Genomic DNA, 19356 nt, shown 5'->3' on the forward strand with positions numbered 1-19356 from the left:
TTGAAACTACATGGGGCGTAGTTGTCACGTTTTAAACTATAGGGGTAGAAGCGGACGTGTCAGAAACTAGAGGGGGTGTAAATGTAATTTTCCGTATTTTTTATTTGTTTATAGAGTTTCAAAAGGGAAATTGCCAAACTTGTTTAATATCTTATTGGACCCACAATTAAGCTCACAAACTTGTTGGGATAATGGTAAAAATTGGAATGTAAAACTTTTTAGGAATTTACTATCTCTTGTTTGTATACAAGTAACCCACTTTGGTGGGCCCAAAACATAAAAAGGCTCATAATCTGTGCCCCACAAACTTGTTATGGTGATGGTGCAAAATAGGAGAATTTGCCGGTGGGGGACTCACTTTTGAAAAATTGTTAAAGAGGGTTGATACCTTTTGAGAGTTTGATAACCCCCGCTTATCTTCCCATTAAAAAAAAGAAAAGAAACCACTCAGAAGTGAGCCAGAAGTGACAGGCCAAGCTGAGCTTGTACAAGGGAAGGGGGAGAACGGAATGGTCATTGAATTTGAGGGGGAACAGAGAGGACCTATAAAATCCCGCTCTTTCGAGACCTTTGTTGTTGGTTTGGTAGCGCTAGCGCCACAAACAAACACCTCTGCCTCTCTCTTCCTCCCCTTTCTTTTTGCTCATTAGATCCTCTTCTCCAAGAACGAACCGAAGAATTCGATGCAAAGACTTCAGACACTGTAATTTCATGGCGGATTTCACTTTCCTCCAGTGATATACATTCAATCCAGCCGAGAAACCCTTCCATCGGTATTATCTGTGTTGCTTCCATTGTAGATTTCTGAAATTAGGTTAAATTCGTTGAATCTCGCCTCGTTTATATTGTGTAGAATCTTCTTCGGATTCGCAGATTTTGGCGTATTATATATAGAGAAATAATAATAGATGATACGTTTGAGTTTATATTTTAACTTCTGGTTTTGCAATGTTTTGAAAAAGGAAGAGGAGGGGAAGGAGTTTCCAGTTCCGTATCCACAAACCCTAATTTGTGAAGAAACACACAGATCCGACTATGTAAAATCCATGCAATTAGAAGGCTGAAGTTGTTTAGAAGCTGTGCAGATTAGATCTTCATGAAGGTGATTATGGCAGCATTTGGATGCCGTCCTCCTATTTCCTCTTGTGCCTGCATTTACAGGCCTTTAGAAAGGGAATTTAAGACTCATAAGTGTTTGTTCACTACGCGGATTCCTCGACTAAATCAGAAGAGATTTACAACGTTGGCATTTAGTTTCCCAGGTAGTAATTCCAGTACATTGCCATCCTCACCCTTCTTTAAAGAGGTATGTAAGTGGATCATTCTTTGTTTTTTGCTCTTGCTCTGGTTTTGATGATTTATCGATAGATTTTGTTTTTATCATCTTATTTAATTTGTAGGTGCTCGAGTCTCTAATGAATCAGGTGGACTTATCCGAAGAGGAAGCAGAAAGCACACTTGACTTTTTGCTTAGTGAAGCTGATGAAGCTTTGATCAGTGCTTTTCTTGTTCTTTTGAGAGCCAAAGGAGAAACATTCAAAGAAGTAAATGCACAGAATCGTCATTTCTTTTATGCTGTCAGTATCTTGTATTGTTAATTGGAAGTAGAAAGAAAATCCATGAAAGCCAAGCATGATTTTAGAGAATTGTCTTCTCCAAAAAACTTCGTTTGTAGAATGAAATCGATCATTATATTTTGGAAAATGATATCGAGACCAAGAATACGACTGATGAGAGCCCAACAATGAGAATGTGCCATGTGTAAAAAAAATTACTTGTTATTCTAGATTTTCCTTTTCTTAAGGGTTGGGCTCAAGTCACTTTGATGTTGTGGAGAAAACCCATTTGTTCGGTCCCCTTCTCGGTCGTACTCACGATCTCCCTAGCATTACTCTTTTATTTTTCTTGTAGAGATTTATAGACATTTCGATGCGCAGATTGTGGGATTGGCAAGGGCGATGATCAAATGCTGTAGGAAGGTTGAAGGAATGCCTGATATAGTTGACATTGTTGGAACAGGTGGCGATGGGGCTAACACGGTTAACATCTCTACAGGGGCTTCTATTCTAGCTGCAGCCTCTGGTGCAAAAGTTGCAAAGGTGATGGTTGCTTCACTGAACCAATGATATTTGCAAATTCTTATAATATGACCTGTAATGGAATGAAGAATAATACCTTATCCTTGTTTCAGCAAGGAAATCGGTCCAGTTCTTCTGCCTGTGGAAGTGCTGATGTATTAGAGACGTTGGGAGTAATCATTGACTTAGACCCTGAGGTTAGTAAAATGAAATTAGGTGACCCATTAGTGAGTTCGAAACTTCGAATATAGTCATATTCAATTGAATGCTAAATTTTCGAGCTCTCTTTGAAGAAGTGGGAAATACTTGCCAAACACTGTAAATAACAGAACTAGCGTGTACTAGTAGAATTTATGCTAAAAGCCTATCTGTAGTTTAAAACCAAACAATTGACTACAACATATGGCTCTACATTTACAAATTGAGGACAATCACCATTTGCATTAGATAAAGTTATCAAGAAATCTTAGAGTTTAGTTCTATTGCAGTGGCTTCTTTCTATTAGATGGAATAGTAGAGTTATATAATCCATTTTAATATTTGCTGTAGCATTTTATTAGTTTACAGTTGTGATTTTTTCATTTATGGTTCGGGATGTGTATTTTCCCCCTTTTCGAATTGTATAGGCACCCATCTTTTGGGTTCAATGAAGGATAAACACATGTTATCCTCACAAGTTCTGTTATCTCTTCATGTAGTTGAATTCCTTGTTCTTAGTTCGATTTCATGGAACCAGAGCCATCTTAGGGCTTTTGATTTTTCAAGTTCCATGCATCTAAAGAAAATGAGCTCTGATAGTTCGATAGGGAACTCAAAAGGTCTGTATCTACATCTTGGACGATATATTGTTAATCTTTCATCAGTTTTCTGCATATTTTGGGTTCGCTGCTACAGTTTGGTTAACACGAAATCATTGTGGACATCAATTACTATTACACAGAAGAAATCAATCCAATCACCATTCACATTGTTTTTCTTTTTTTATCAATGAATAGATATCTTTACTGGTACGACTTAGATGTCTCGTATTTCTCAAAAAAATGATACGATTGGTGGGTTTTGGTGTGATACTTATTCGATCGATGCGATTGATATTAGAATATTTCTTCTTAGAATTTTCTTCGTTGTAATTTTCAGGTTGACCTCCTCGGTCATCCTTGTTATGAATGAAATTTGCAACCATTAAAAAAAAAAAAATTCTTCTTAGAATGTATTGATTTGACCCCGTTAGTTGGACCACCACCCAATAGCATCGCCAGAAGCAGAGCAACCCCCTCCCCCTCACCCACCCACACGTGCTCGCACTCTTTTTTGAATGGTAGCATAACCCCTTATATCTTTCAGAGAATCTCATAATTGTTCTAGAGCAACTAGAAAGAGATTCTTTGACCACAGAGAATTCAGTTCAGATGTAGATACCTATACAAAAGCTTTAAACAACTTCATTGTTTATGATTTTGGTTTCCCCAAGGTTAGTGCAATTTCTTAAGTTCTAATTCCAGTTTCTTCCATTAGAATAAAATTACTTTTAAAAAGACTATTCAACCATGGAGAAATAGATATTGTTATTTTCCCGTTTTCATTTGGCTTCAAATTCAGCACATATACTTCCTTGATTAGGAATTGTGTTATTTTTATCAACAATTTCATGCCTTTGGTTCTCTTGAGAAAATTTGGGAAGTAGCCTCATCAATCTCGGTCCTTTTCTTCTCCTGTCCATGGAAAATTTGAAATTTTAACTCCTAATGGGGAGAAACTGCAAATTATCCATGTGGGATTTCTATTTCACTTGGCATTGCAGTATCCATCACATTATCCAATGTTTTCCACATCCCAGCCTTAACTGAATCTAATCGCTGTTGTTCAAGGTATTATTGTCTTCTCTTAGTATCTTCTTGGTTTCTCCATGATGGTCTGACAGTCTATGTTGATTGGGATTAGTGGTAGGTTTGGGGGTCCTTCTATGTCAAACCTTCTAGTAACGTGTTTCTGTGCACGATCATCTTGAGAAATCTCAACATAAAATTTGGCATAAGGCTTCTGAAATATATGATCTACAGTCCCCATCGCTGTAGATTGGACATGTTTATCATCTTAACTGATTTCATCTTCCTTTATCGACTGTGTTAATCTCAACGTAAAATACAAGTATGTTGTTATCATTTGAAAATTAACTTGTTTCCATTACTTGGATATTTTGGTTTTAGGGCTCATTGTAATGCTTACAATTTGTGGGATAGGATTGTAAACATTAGTTTCCTATGGAAAATCCATGTTTGTGAACTTTACTTATTGAATAAATTGTTTTGATTGACAAAAACGGAAAAAGAATATGCAGATTGACAAAAATATCCATATTGGAACCTAGCAAATATTTCCATCTTCATCTTTGACTCTTTAGTTGCTTTTCGGGAAATGCCACAGCTCCTATTTATAGAATTAATCCATAGAAATCCAGTGATGCATAATCTCTGCTGTGGACAACTATAGTATCATGTTATCTCTAGTAGTTGTAAGCAGCAATTTTGCATTTTCTATTTATAGGCCCTGTTTGCATATCCAAAACATGCATGGAAAGATTCAAGCATGTCGCATTGCTCCTCAACCATTTTTCCTTTTTATTTTTTTCTAATGAATCATTTCTTGAGTAATTTAACCCAGGTTGAGCTGTTCCCAATTTTTGCTTCTTTCAAATTTTTAGAACCTTGTGCCTAATAATTACTTGTTTTCTTGATATAGGGGGTTAAGAAATGTGTAAAGGAAGTAGGTATTGGTTTCATGATGTCTCCCAAATACCACCCAGCTATGAAAATCGTTGGTCCTGTGAGGAAAAAACTTAAAGTGAAGACAGTATTCAATATCTTGGGTCCCATGTTAAATCCGGCACGGGTGCCTTTTGCTGTTGTTGGCGTCTACAACGAGGATCTAGTAAGTTCTTCAATTATGGGTTATAGCAATAAGGTAGCTTGATTTATCGATTTATTGTTGTTTTGTTGACAACATGATTTAAAATATCATTTCCTTCATGATAATGCATGGGATCTACAAAGTAAACTTCAGAATTGAAATGTTTAAAATTCGTTTTCACGATGTAAGTTATCATCGCTATTGGTTGTGTCTATGGGGCCACGAGCGAAATGATTAGGTACACAAAGGTCTGCGTGAGGATCAACTAGATGGAAAACATGTATGAAGGGACCAACAGATATTTGGAAGAAAAACAGCACTGCAAAATGTATTAGATGCAACCCTAGAACATACATATTAGATGCGTGACTGACTAGTGTCGAAAGAATATCTGGAAGAAATATGGCCTGTGATGCTGGAACACAAGTTCATATTAACTGGTTTAATCACATTTGCACTTGTGTTATTTGAGTATCTTAACGACACTATTTCTTGGATAGGTCATGAAGATGGCTAAAGCACTACAAAGGTTTGGCATGAAAAGAGCATTAGTAGTTCATTCAGAAGGTTTAGATGAAATGAGTCCACTTGGTAAGCTCCGTTGACTTTATTGTCTCTTTCCAGCTTCTCACACTTGTGCTTGGATTTGCTTACTTCTTTACTTGCACATCCAGTGATATGCATTGATTTTGCAGGTCCTGGATCAGTCCTTGATGTTACCCCAGAAAAAATTGAGAAGTTCTCCTTTGACCCATGTACCAATCTTTTCCTCACTTCCTCTTTTTCAAGCTCAACAATTATCTGCCAAAACAAATTGAAATAATACAGCTCCACCATCTATTTAACTCTGTAGTTATACAATACAAACTTTCCCCACTTTCTGTTGCATATCTTGCTAATAATAATGTAGGATTCATGTTGACCCACTGAATGTACAGTGGATTTTGGCATTCCACGCTGCACTCTGGAGAGCTTGAGAGGGGGAGGCCCAGAGTTCAATGCACAAGTTCTTAGGAATGTACTATCTGGGGAGAAAGGATCGATTGCAGATGCATTTGTAAGCCTCTTCTTTCTCTGCTGCCTTGACTGCTACTCTAATTAACTTTCCCTTGTCCATCTGCGTTGTTATTTATGGATTTTAAGAAGCATTTTTTTTTCTCCTTGGGTGATCTTGTTTATCATTATATTATATTTGGTCCCAGGCACAAGAAAACTTGCATGCTCCTGCTACATAATGAGACCAACCTAATCATAATTTAGAGAGATCTTTGAAAGTGTCGTCATACAGATCTGGATTACCTTCCCCACTACTGAAGTTTCTTTTGGGGGCTTCGTTTTTTTCATTGAGACACTAGTCTTATCCCAAATGGTGTGTTGAAAGCATGTCTAATATTTTGATAGATCCAAATTATGATAATAGAAGGCTGAGATCTGATATAGCCAAGTATCTAATATAACTGTTGCATTTGGTATTTGGCGTGCGATTTGGTCAGATCAGGTAAAGCTTTTGCTAAAAAATGAATTGGAATCAACCTGAACCCGACCCGATTTTATGGTAAAAGACACAAGGGTTGCACCCCTATTTGGTATCATCATATGAGAGGTCAGCTTATTGATTTTGTGCTGTTTGTAACTCTGAATAAATAATCCTTTCTTGTGTAAATAATCAGATCCTCAATGCAGCGGCTGCTCTTCTAGTTAGTGGGCATGTGAGCAGCCTTGCAGGAGGAGTAGCAGTCGCTCGTGAGACCCATCAATCAGGGAAAGCACTCAAGACACTTGACTCTTGGGTACATTTCTCCAATGTAAGAGAAATCTGCTTTCTTAATCCTTTGTTTTAATAATGTATATATGCCACCAAAACATTATTTTGAAGCTCACTGGGATCTTAGATTTTCTTTTACTATATTCTCTGTGTAACCATTACAGAAGGTGAAAGAAGAAGCTATTGCTGGAGTGGCTTGAATATCAAATAAAGGCCCATCATAACTATGTCGAGGGAATGCCAAAGAATGGTGAGATCTAATTTTCTTTATTTGATATTTATTTTTGTGTGTTTTTTGGATTGACCCAAAAACACCATCCCAATGTTGCCACTTATATGAGTGTATGTTTGTCATTTTAAAGAAAAATTTACTGAAGTCACGGTGGCCCCCGAGAAAAGTGACCTCAATGTACATCTTTGGCTAAGCTTATTGGCCTCTCAATTACATTTGAAAATGACTACTTTGGTCAATAATCTTGTCAATGACATGAGTAACCCTCCACGAATCTATAACATCTATTTGAATAGCCTCTCGTTTCAAGAAAAAAACTCAGAAATTTGCTAGGAAGAGAGTATGTGCCACACCTCCAATAGAATCTTTTATCTAATTTGCCTGGGTAAACACGCAAAGTAGTACTAATTCTCCCTTCCAATTTTCTCAAATCTCGAGATAAAGTAGTACTAAAATTCTCTATTCGGATTGAGCCTCTAGCTCAATGGTTAAGGCTTCACCTTCACCCTTGAAGTTGGAGGTTCGATCCCAGCTTACTTACCCAAAAAAAAAAGAAAAAGAAAACGAAAAATCTCTGCTCCCCCTCGCTCGAAATAGTACATTTTGGTGTCCCAAATTAACCTAGTAACCGAAGAAAGTTTGGCCTAGAAGATCCTACAGATGACTGAAGCAATCAAACTCCATATTCCTAAGCGTTCTCAAACACATTTTTACTGCACCCGAAACTAGTGCGCACATGCTAGTAACAATTGTCAATATCAAGGGTTTGTTTTGGATGCTTTCGTGATATAATGCATCCTCCCCGTTATTTACCAAAACCATCCCTTCTGCTTTTTTTATAAGTGATGAATCTAGTCATAAATCGCGATGGGGGCAGGGCCTTGTTAAGATGGGGTTGCATTTATCATCAGGTTTTTTGTTTGAAAGGATGGTTACAAGTCCTTCCCGAAGGTGTACAACAAGGGTCACCTATTAATGACCTAAACCATTTATCATCTAAAGCCTTGCTACGACTTAGAAGGACGGTTAGGAGAGAAAAAAAAGAGGGAAACGCAGTCTGCATTTATGAGGAAAAAAGAAGAAGAGAAAAGCCTCGCTATGACTGAATAAAGCAGCCTCCGACAGTCCAGTCCACCAAAATCTTTCAAAATACAAAAAATAAACTAGTATCCACAGTACAACTTCCTTCTGGGTACTAGGATTTTTATTGGAAGACAAATTCTATGCATAATCGTAACATGATTCCACCACCGTGAGTCAAAAAAATAGATAACAATGCAGGTCTATTTATTTCTCATATTCTATGTGCCATTCGAAGTAGTTGATTTATACTAAAACTTACATCCCTACTAATTTGTGTTCTTGATTCTAAGCAGAGGCCTTTGCAACGGCACCTGCCTCCGTAAGCAAGGGCACGAGCTGCAACCATTTGAAAAAGAGCGCATCAGACTTATTAACATCCAGCATTTCAAATCGATTAGCTGTATCAAGCACAAAAGCAAGGGATGGGGGAGAGAGAGATTTGAAATCCTTACCGTCGCAGCCTCCTATATGCTTTCTGGCAATGAACACATTCGGGACAGTCCGTTGTCCAGTCCAGTCCACAAGTGCAGATTGCATTGCATCTTCATCACCTTAAAAATGTAAAAAAAGAAGAGAAAGGTACTTAAAACATCTGATGGGGGCTGTTAATTTGGTGTGGCACACCGACAAACTTCAAACTGCAAACAAATGATCCTAACAGTTCGGATTGTGGCCAAATGGCAAGTGTTGGCAAGTGTCAAACACCTAGAAAAAAAATCCTAGAAACCCGACCTTGATCAAGGGCATAGTATCATCCATGTGCCAATTGGGAAGGGGAAATGCCTTTACAGCCAGGTGGTGTCCAAAATATACAGGTATGATGAGAATATGGAATCACATACTGAAATTTTAAAGGTAGACTACTGGAGAAGAAAATTGTACTGTGTTGGTTTGGGATGACGTTTCAAAACGCGGATGCGGGTCAAAATGTGGTCTAAGAAAATCCCAGACGACTCGGCACGATTCGGTTGAGTACTCGGTTGACACAGTCTAATGCCTTTGTAGGGCAAAACATGGAATGTGGCCAAGGTAAAAGGAAGTCTACTTGGGGGAGTCCACGATGATGTGGGGATGTTTTAAAACTGTGGTTAGGGAATGGAAACAGAGAGGGGGTAATTTAGCCCAAAATCTCTGTTCTAAAAACTTCTGGGCTCATAAACACATTCTAATATAGGTGTACTGCCACTAGACCAAAAGAGGTCGAATTAAAGACGTGATAGAAGTGTTGATGGATATCTTTCAATTTGTTAGTAATTCACTTGGGATTCATTCTCCCCATAGACTTCCTTTACACTATAACAGAAAAAAAAATCAATTTGTTACTATTTCATTTCAACATAAAAAAGAGAAGGAAAATTTTTACGTATTGCACGTCTTCTCTACGCTCATCATAAGGGAAATGAAAACCAACTTTTTCCAAAAAAATAAAAAAATAAAAATGAAGCTGTATAACTATGCCAGGCCAGGCTTCTTCTATTCCCAGATTATAAATGTCATGTATGGTTGCTTTTAAGATACAGCAGCGGTGCTCCAAGATTGTAGTTGATTCTTCATTCTTAGCAGTAAATGTATGGATCCATTCAAGCATTATGTCAGATATCAAGGAAAAGTGATTCCAGCTTCAAAAGGAACTCATTTTCCAATGAAAAATATGGCAAAACGAATTATGTAACACTTAAAGAAAAAGGTGGGCCTCGGTATTTCAAACAGCTTAATAGTTAATTCATTCGACTTTTGATCTCAGGGTTGAAAAGTAGTGAGGTTTGGGGAGAATAAGTTTTAGTATGTTTTTAAGACCAACTTAAGCAAATCCAAGCTCATGGCCTCATGGGTATTCATTTCGACGCAGAAGAATCAGTAGGTTTGCTGGTCTGATTGGTTGCTCTGTGGATTAGTTTCCTTGCAAATATCTTGGGCTCCCGCTAGTTCGCTATGTGTTGGAAGACATAAGAAAAGCGTGCGGGGTCCAATCATTGAACAAGTGGAAAGACAGCTGTCTGCCTGGAAAATGAACTTAATTTCTGGAGGGAGAGCGGAGAGGGGGAGGGGGTGAGTCGGGAGAGAATGTATAGCTTTGATCAAAGCTGTCTTGTTGGATCTTAATATTTACTACTTGCTATTCAAGTTCCCTATGACTGTCATCCACCGTATCAACCAACTTCAAAGAAATTTCCAATGGGCAAATTCTCCTGACAACAGAAGGTTTCATTTGGTGATGTGGGAAGATGTGCGTCGCCCCAAAACTAGCAGGGGTCTTGGTTTTCAAAACCTGAAGGCTATGAACACAGCTTTGTTAGGCAAATGGTTTTGGTGCTTCGGAGAGGAGAGATCTCAGATCTCACTGGGTTTCTGTCAGCGAACATAAGTATAGCTACAACTTTGGGAGAAGGTGCTCGAGTGACAACTATCGGCATAGTGGAACTACAATGTTGATGGACATTCTGAAGCACAATGTTTCTTTTTAAGGAATTCATTATAAGGCAGCCAAAGGAGATAGAAGTCTACTACGGAGACACGAGTGGTGCAACAATTTACTCTTAAATGAGCTTCTTTCCTGACTTAGTAGCAAGGAGGCCACCATCCAAGATGCATTGGTTCATAGTGATGTCAAAGTTTCCTGGAATCCTTATTTCCGCAGTAATTTTTTTGACAGGAAGTTGGAAGGGGTAGTTGTACTATTGGAAATGCTGGAAAGGACTTTTATAAGGAGTATCAGGGAGAACAAAAGGATGTGGAAATCGAACTCAATAGAGGATTTTCTTGTTCAATCTTTCTACCACAATCTTTGACCGGTTCAATCAACCTTGTCAGTCAACACTGTCTCAAAGATCCCCGCCCACCCTAGAGAATGTGCTTTTGCCTGGACAACGATCGTGGATAGCATATTACTGGTTGATCACCACTGAAGTAGGAAGATCTGGATAATTGACCGCTGAGACTTATGTATTGAAACTGGGGAGAGCGTCAACCACATTTTAATTCATTGCAGGTTTGCCAGAGATATTTAGAGCCACGCCCTATCACTCTTTGGAGTCTCTTGAGTTTTCCCTAACTATATTGACGAGTTTTTTTATGGCTGGCTTTTCAACCCATGGCCTTTGAGAGGTCGCATCCTCTAATTCATGGCCAATAACCGGGAGATTTGGAAAGAAAGAACTACCCATATTGCTAAGAGGATTTCTCTTAAAGCTCGCCTTTGACCATTTCTTGGGTTGTTGGCCTTGCTTTAAAGGAGTCTTCTCTTATGCTTTCTAGTACTTTTGGCGTCAGGTATGTAAGAGCCAAGAACCTCAGCACTGCCCTTTACCTTGTTTGTCTCCTCCTGCACCTGAGTCGCTTAAACTGAACTTTAATGGCTCCTTTCATAGAAACCTAGGTCCGACAGCAGAGGGAGGTGTTCTATGCTGGATACAGAGTCACCAAGTAGGATTTCTTAGGTCCCATTGGCCATAGTGATTCAAAGGTGCAATAGTGGAAGGAGACTCGCTGAATGTTATTCAAAGGTTGAAACAATACTATATATCCTTGGAGATTTGCAAATGCTGTGAAAGAAATTCTACAGCATATTGAGGGTCATAGGGTGCGCTTTCAGCATAGAGGAGGCCGGTAACTTCGATGTCGATCAGCTTGCTCGGGACAGAGTTGGTAGGCAACTCTTTTTTTTCCTGAATGGTGGGGCAACTCTTGGAGCTCTAAGACTTCCACCCTTGGATTTTACTTTTTTTTATGTGTAATTTTATGATGGGGACCATCCTTGGGCCCATATTCTAATTTTTATGTGTCTTTTGGGTGTTTTAAAGTTCTTTAGTTATAGGAGGGATGTCACGGTCTTTTCCCATCAAAATCACTTATGTTCTTTGAGTTATGAGTGTTTTAAATAGGGTCGACAGATTTATTACGAAAATTTTAACTCAGTAAGAGGGCATATTAGTCCAAAGTATTATGTTTTTTTAGGGTTCTAGAACTGTCTAGTTTTCTTTATTTTCTTATATACGTAACCTCATGGCACGTTTATGGAATGCTATGAAATGGAATGAAAAAGAGATTTGGAGTTTCTCTCTCATTCTCTCTGCTACTCTCTCTTGTGTGGATGTAATGCCTTTTGAAGTGTGTTGCTTCATATTAGGTTAGTTTCTATCCCTCAACTCATCATCTTCTCCTTCTTTTTTTCCCATCACCTTTCCCACCCTTTCCGGTTCGGTTTATAAACCGTTCTATCTCTATCTTTTCTTCTCTTCATGATCTTGATCTTGACTGCTATCAATTTGCAGAAGATGGAATTTCATCAAGTGAGAAATTGATGCAGCCACAACTTCATAGGCTTTTCATAAATCGGAGGGAATTACCTTCGAAGAAATTTTTACCAATTTCGGTAATTTTATTTGTATTTTCAAAATTTCTATTGGATTTTAAAAAGTCCATGTTTGGGAGAAGATGGATTGTTTGAAGCTTCCAGAGTTACTATTGTGAAATCTTACGAGGTTTAAGTTGAAATAGGAATTAGGATTGCTTTACAATAAGACAACAATTTAGGAGAGAAAAGTATGTTTTTAAAGGAGATTTGAGTTTATTTTCTTTGAGTGTTTCTATTTTTATTCTTCAAGGATTCTAGCTTGTTCAAGACTCATTTACAAATGTTCCTACGAAGGTAGAAAATATGTGGGAAAGGTTTAAATGTTTGTGAGAAGGATGATAAGTGTTTATCAAATGAAAAATGTATTTCTATGATGTAAAACTCTCTTTGGAGTTTTTAAAGGGAAATGATAAATGACCCCTTTTCATCGCTTGGGACACCCCAGCTACGGTGTGTTTATGACTGCAAAAGGGGCTGATGTACTTCACATTTGAAGGAGTGAACGGACCTGATTGCCATGTACAATGCAGCTGAGTGTCCCAAGTGATGAAAAGGGGCGCATTTATCATTTCCCTTTTTAAACTACTCAGAAATTGAAGTCGTTTTTTCGAATGGAACAAATTGATCAATTATGAATTGAAGTTTACACAAGGATTTTTAGATTTTTATCTGATGTTTTCTGTTTGAAACAGTACTATATTCTGCTCTTCGCCTTGTCTTTTATGGAGGCATCTTCTTGGTTTCATTTTGCATCGAATTTAAGTTGAAAAGTTATAGTTCTTGTTTTATTTATGAGACTGAGTGGTATTTTCTACATGAACATTATACTAGTTCCCAAGGCAAAAAGTCTGAAACCAATTTTCAAGTCAAGAAACAAACATAGAGGAAAAGCTTGACAAATCAAACAGAGAAATAGAAAAGTGGAGGCACAAATTCAACATGGTAAAATAAAAAAAGGTTATTAGTCTTGTACAATTCTAGGCTGGTGTAAAGAAAAGGAAACTTACTTTCAGAATCCAATTCGATCACCTTGTAACTTGCTCCTAATTGCGATAACAACTGCTTAACTCGGTTGCAATACCCGCAATATGTCTTGCTGAAACAATAATAACAAATTGGAATCAAAGTGAAGAAGTACCATTGGATATTAACAAGCCAATGAGATGAAGCAAAAAGAAATGAAAAACAGGATATCAAAAATCTTAGAAAATGTACTCTAAGAACAATTAAACAAGCATTACAAGACCAAAATTCTAAAGAAAAATCCACAACTGAGAAAGCAACAATGAAATCATTAACATCAAAATGAAAAATACATGAAGAGAGACTTAACAGTTCTAATGGAAAAAATGCAAATTGAGGAAAGAAGGAAAGCATGAGCCACACTAATAAATGAATAATTGTCCCCTAGAACAAAAATTGAAGGCATATTGAATCGGAATATCAGAACTACAAGAAAATAAAAATAAAAGACACAACGAAGCACAGATTAACTAACAATATCAGAATTACAAGAAAACAAATGAAATGAATGAAGATAAAATATATGCAACTTAGCACCGAAAAGAAACAACATTGCAACAAAAGCAACATGAGCAGAAGTTCAAAATTCTAAGGAAAAACCAAAAAAAAAACATAGATAAAGATACTGATACTGAACAAATGACAAAGCTGGATCTCATTCGAAGTAACGGAATCAGAATAACAAAATACTTACGATAATACAGAGAGAAATTAATATAAATAGAAAATCATTAATAACACAAAATATATATGGAATTGTAAGAGAAATCAGAAATAAATTGAGAAACAACAGCATCAAACTCAATGAGCTTGAAATTCCAAAGTAAATAGCGTGTACCAGAAATAAAAAATAGAAATCGAACAGAGAAAATGCCTATCAAAATCGAAGAATCTCAAGATATAAATAGAAATAAGGGAGGATAGCTTATACAATAACTCAAACAAAAAGGAAATAACAGGAGAAAACAACAAAACAACAGAAATCAAATTTTAAAAATACACAACAGGTCCAGATCTCAGCATAACCGAACGAATCATCAAAGTTTTAAGGGGAAACAACAAATGACGAGGAAAAAAAACCTACCGAATCAAGTCTCAAGGTCTGCAAAAAGAAAATTAAAATGAGTGAATCTGAAGAACATCAATTAAAAAATAAAATATTCAAAAAAGAAATCAAACAAGAAAAAGAAACAAAGCAGCCTAAAACATCAAATTCAAAATATATAACGGATTAGAACCTAATAAAAATCAAAGAAAAATCAGTAGAGAATGCGAAGAAGAAGAATAATTATGTAAGAGACCTGAAGACGACGATGGGAGTGGAAGAAACGAGGTCTTTCGCCTTAGAGAGCGCCATCTCTAACCCTAATACTTTTTCGTTTGAACTGCAAAAAATGAAAAGCCATTCCTTTCTGCACTATTTATAGACATGGATGCGGTGTTAAATGCACGCCAAGTGGCAACACCGACTTTCCAACTATGAGGGTCGCGTGAAGTGGGAAATGATATGTTCGCCCCATTTTTTATTTGGGACAGTCACTTCTAGTGCAAAAGAGCGGTCATAAATACACTAGAGGGGGCTGTCGGACAAGTCATGTGAGAGAACAAAAAAATTAGCGTAGATTTTCTCTTTGGCGTGGGGGAGGGAGGGAGGGAGGGAGAGAGACTTCCATATCGGGGTTTCTCTGGTGTTCTTCTTGGTTTCTCATGGGATCTCTTCTATTTGGTATTGATTGAGAGCAGCAAGTGAAAGGGTTGAGGTTTACGGGTTTCCCGATTAATTTTTTTGTAGTCTTCGTGTTTTTTGCCTGTGGAAATAGGCATCTTGGCTGAACCACGTAAAGCCTCGGTGTTTATCTTATTGTTTGCTATTATTTCTACTATTATGTTTCTTTGCACACGATAAATTAGATATTGCATAATAGATTTTCCAACAATCACGGCCTCTCCCAATCTCACAACTTCAGATTAAGAAATTTATGTGTTGGGCGGGTGATACTTTATCACTGTTTTTTGTTTTGTTTTTTGGAGTGGGTCCCACTTGGCCCTTTTAAGTGGGATTTGTATTCTCTTAATATATCATGAAAGGTTAAAAGATTATATTTGAAAGAATATAATAAGGACCTGTTTGATTTGGATTTTGAGAACCAAGTCAACAAATGAAACAGTTAGATAACAGTTGGATCCCATTCAAATATGTTGTAGGTGTATATATTAAAATACAAAAATGAAACCGCCAAGGAACCTAATACTCAAAAAGGATGTAATAAAAAACAGAATACAAAACCCATCATAAAGCCAAATCAAACCCCAATAAAGTTAGAATACCATGATTAGGACTGGGCTACTGAGCAAATTTAGAGAACAAATATAATTATTCATGCATCTGTAGATGTTTCTAACAATATGCCCGTCTACATTAAACAGAATCAAACAACAAAAAGTTGAAATTATTTTGTCACCTATGTCCTAGAATGCACATTTGTGCAGGTGTGTGTCAAAATGATACGATTAAAATGTGAACACCATGCGTAGGGCTGAGCTGCTGAACAATTTCAAAGATCGCATGCATTTAGTCATGCATCTGTAGATGTTTCTAACTATATGGCCATCTAGATTAAAAGGAATCAGTAACCAGTAGTAGAAATGGGATTGGGCACTCAATGGTTGAGGCTTTCTATCTCAACCTTAGGTCGCAGGTTCGATCCCAGCTGACCTAACAATAGAAAAACAATAGTAGAATTCATTTTCTCACCTCTTTGCAGGTATGGTTAGTTGCATTGTAAAGCATTGATATAAAGAAGACATTGCTATTTAAACCATGGCATTGCCTTGTTGCTATAAGCTTAAAATAGATATACATAGATAAGCACGTCTTAAATTTATAGCTGAATAGCAAATGATTTTGAGGTTGAATATGATTATTTACAAACAATTATTTCAATAGTTTTAAGGAAATATAGCTAATGGCTTCCGGAGGACTGCATTTTGACAACTGAATGAAAGTTCAAAACTGATAATTGGACTCACATTCAGTTGTCAAAATCTAAAATGAATAGGGCTTTGGAATAACCACATGGATTAATTTAAGTAAATACCCAATTTGATCTCCATCACTGCAGAAGATGAAAAGTGTAAAATCCATCACAGCAGAACCAAAAAAGGAGTGCTCTAATCAATCAAGAGTCAAGACCACTCCTTTTCGTTGCCTCTTTGCGGATCTCATCAACGACTTTAAATAACATACGTCATATTCAGGATAAAATTTTCATCATATAAAAAAAAACCTCGCAAGCAAGAAGAATGCCGACAACACTTACTGTACTGAATTCAACTCTAAGCCATTAATAATTATTGCTGCAATATTCGAATCCATGTAACAATATCTTGTTCAAGCATTCCATCGAACACCCGGTGTGCATCACATAAAATTATCCATGAACTATAAAATTAAAAAGAAGATATTCCCAAGAAAATATGCCTGTGAAAATTATTAAATCTATGCCAAAGTTTCAAGAAGATAGAAAAAAGAAAAGAAGAAAATATCCCCCAATACCCACGAACCCAAGATGAACATACCAAAAAAAATGTGTCTACTTCTTGAGATGAATGAACCTTAATCCTCGTATTTATTCAGAGAGATGGGAGGCGGCTGGGAAAAGAGCTTAATACTTGTATTTATCCTGAGAGATGGATGCTTTTGAGAAAATACCAAAATCCCTTGCATCATTTTTTCTATCTTTATATATGATAGCCGCCTTGGACTACACATTTTTTCCCAAATACAGCTACCTGTAGTGGATAAGAATATCAGGAAGCAACCTCTCTTCAATTGTAAAGCTTAGCAAATATTATAAGGAAAATGTTTATAGGAGATATAATTGCAGAGACTAATAGAAAGATGCCCTAAAAACAAACGAAAGAAGGGATTTTCAGGATATTTTTTTTTCGAATGGTGGAAGAAGAGCAGATTTTCTGGAAAGATCAGCATCTTTATCTAAAATCAACACCCTAATAAATTCACTAACCTTGAGATTCTTCAGATACCCAAAAGATTCATGAGAAGTGCTTGAATCATGACTTCCTCACCCTTCAATCGTGTGCCTGCCCGAGAGAAAGGAATGAGAGAAAACAAAAAAAAATTAAGAACCTAATAGACACAAAAAAAAAAAATTAAGAACCTAATGGAGAAAGGTATGAGATAAAACAAAATTTATCACAGCTATACAATAATAAACCCTCTTAAGATTTGGTTAAACAAAATTTTATTACAATAATAAAACCCACGAGCACTGAAACCTGTTACCATTGAAGGAAAAAGAAAAAGAAAAAAGAAAAACACAACACAAAAAATAGAAACTCAAACCATGAGAGAAAAATTCCCAGACGACCTAAATTTACTGAGACACAACAGTAAAATTCAAATACGAAGTAAAAATTGTGATCGCAACTGTATAATTACAGTAAGTCTACACGCAGTACTAAATTTATAAAAAAAAAAAAAAAAAAAAAAACAGAAAGCCATGGTGTAAAATCACAAAGCATCCTGTTAAGTTAGCATTAAAATAGAAAAAGGCAGAGATAGGAAAAACCAAATATAAGGAAAGAGGAAGATAAAAAGTTAAAACCCATAGAAATTCCATCTGTTAAAAAAAAAATTTGTTGAAATTTAAAAAATCCAATACCTTGAAGCTTAGAACAGGTCTACAACGGCAAGTCGGGAATTGACCATTGGGAAGGATGAAGTTGATGAGCTTTTGCTCTTCTTTTGCTGTCCATGGCTATTTCTTGAGGCTGAATTTGGTGCAGGAAGATTGTGTACGCTTCCCCAAAATTACAACCTCAAACGATAACGATGAGTAGAAAGAAAAAGAAAAAGGAAAATAAAATCTAGACCGTCCATCTTCCCTATTGAAGTAATCATAGTCGTTGATACTGGGATCTTAAGCTTTTAGGAGATAAATTACATTGTATATGGCAGCTGTATAGGGAAACGTGTCAAAATAGCGTCGGTTGAGCTATTACGTTTTTTTATGGATCTTCGTAGATACTATCGGAGTTTTTGGAGGGTTCAATTTATCACGATATATATCGTGATTGAGTAATATTTAGCGTGGTTTTAGAAGGTCACACATGGCGCCGAGATTTTAGGCTTTGATAAGGGCGATATTTTAGGCAAGCAATTTTTTTTCGGCTTCTATTTGCTCTCTCTGCAGGGGAGCACACGTAAGGTTTTAAAGGATTTTTTTTCAAATAAACGAAAAATCAGAAAATATATTGTAATACGAAGGGGAGGCTGACACATTAGCATGATGAACAGTAAAAAAACACTTTCCTCTTTTATATAACTAGTAAAAACCCGACAAAGAACTGTACGGACCACGTCATAGGTTGATCCAAACCGTCCATGTGATGGAACACAACATAAATAGGTTGTGCCCCAAAAATCATTTCCATAGGCCGATCCTAGCCCTCAATCTATAGATGTTTCCATAATTCCTCTTATCTTAAATCGGATGGTCAAGATCACCCTATAGTTTTTTAATTAAAAAACCATAAAGGAGGGGGTAGGATTGAAATTATATGATTTAATGGGTGTCTTTGTTAAAAGCATAAAGGGGAGGGTAGGATTGAAATTATACAAGTTGAATGGGTGCATTTGTTCAAAAAAAGTCAAGAAATGTGACGTGTAATTCTCACGTAATTTTCAAAAAAAATTGAAAAAACTCTCCTCTTTTCATCCCAGCTTATTGTAGTAGATAATAGATATAATAGATAGATATCATATCATATCATATTCTATTATAAGATAACTAGATGGGGGATTTCACTGTTAGAGAGAAAAGGGGTGGATTTTTTGAATTTTTTGAAAATCTTTTTTTCGACTTTTCGTTTTTCTCTAGATTTACAGCGT

At 36.6% G+C, this 19356-nt stretch overlaps 2 protein-coding genes across 7 annotated transcripts; one reads left to right on the forward strand and one right to left on the reverse strand.

The window, feature by feature from the left end:
• The first annotated feature begins 423 nt into the window (after nucleotides 1-423).
• On the forward strand, nucleotides 424-7148 carry LOC143884469 (anthranilate phosphoribosyltransferase, chloroplastic-like). 4 transcript variants are annotated; one of them, XR_013252873.1, is made up of 11 exons: nucleotides 424-773; nucleotides 963-1306; nucleotides 1401-1544; nucleotides 1938-2099; nucleotides 2192-2275; nucleotides 4818-5006; nucleotides 5486-5576; nucleotides 5681-5740; nucleotides 5924-6042; nucleotides 6484-6588; nucleotides 6669-6790. XR_013252873.1 is itself a non-coding variant. In XM_077388067.1 (11 exons), exons 2-11 carry the CDS (start codon nucleotides 1097-1099, stop codon nucleotides 6948-6950), a joined length of 1230 nt encoding a protein of 409 aa, XP_077244182.1. In that variant the 5' UTR covers nucleotides 424-773; nucleotides 963-1096; the 3' UTR covers nucleotides 6951-7148. The 4 variants fall into 4 exon arrangements, 2 of the variants coding, with proteins under 2 accessions (XP_077244182.1, XP_077244183.1); XR_013252874.1 differs by having other exon boundaries at nucleotides 6479-6588; nucleotides 6669-6687; XM_077388067.1 differs by lacking the exon at nucleotides 6484-6588 and adding an exon at nucleotides 6915-7148 and having other exon boundaries at nucleotides 6656-6790.
• An 877-nt stretch (nucleotides 7149-8025) lies between these two features.
• Nucleotides 8026-18369, reverse strand: LOC143884470 (glutaredoxin-like). Of its 3 annotated transcripts, XR_013252875.1 has the most exons (5): nucleotides 18128-18354; nucleotides 17471-17546; nucleotides 17022-17234; nucleotides 13427-13515; nucleotides 8569-8616 (listed from the first exon to the last, which is right to left on the reverse strand). XR_013252875.1 is itself a non-coding variant. In XM_077388069.1 (4 exons), exons 1-4 carry the CDS (start codon nucleotides 14797-14799, stop codon nucleotides 8277-8279), a joined length of 369 nt encoding a protein of 122 aa, XP_077244184.1. In that variant the 5' UTR covers nucleotides 14800-17015; the 3' UTR covers nucleotides 8026-8276. The 3 variants fall into 3 exon arrangements, 1 of the variants encoding a protein (XP_077244184.1); XM_077388069.1 differs by lacking the exons at nucleotides 17022-17234; nucleotides 17471-17546; nucleotides 18128-18354 and adding exons at nucleotides 8026-8401; nucleotides 14744-17015 and having other exon boundaries at nucleotides 8518-8616; XR_013252876.1 differs by lacking the exon at nucleotides 17471-17546 and having other exon boundaries at nucleotides 18128-18369.
• Between the last annotated feature and the right edge of the window lie 987 nt (nucleotides 18370-19356).

Source organism: Tasmannia lanceolata, unplaced genomic scaffold, assembly GCF_043159265.1.
Source record: "Tasmannia lanceolata isolate RefF3 unplaced genomic scaffold, GAP_Taslan_0.1 ptg000008l, whole genome shotgun sequence".
NCBI classification, from domain to species: Eukaryota; Viridiplantae; Streptophyta; class Magnoliopsida; order Canellales; family Winteraceae; genus Tasmannia; species Tasmannia lanceolata.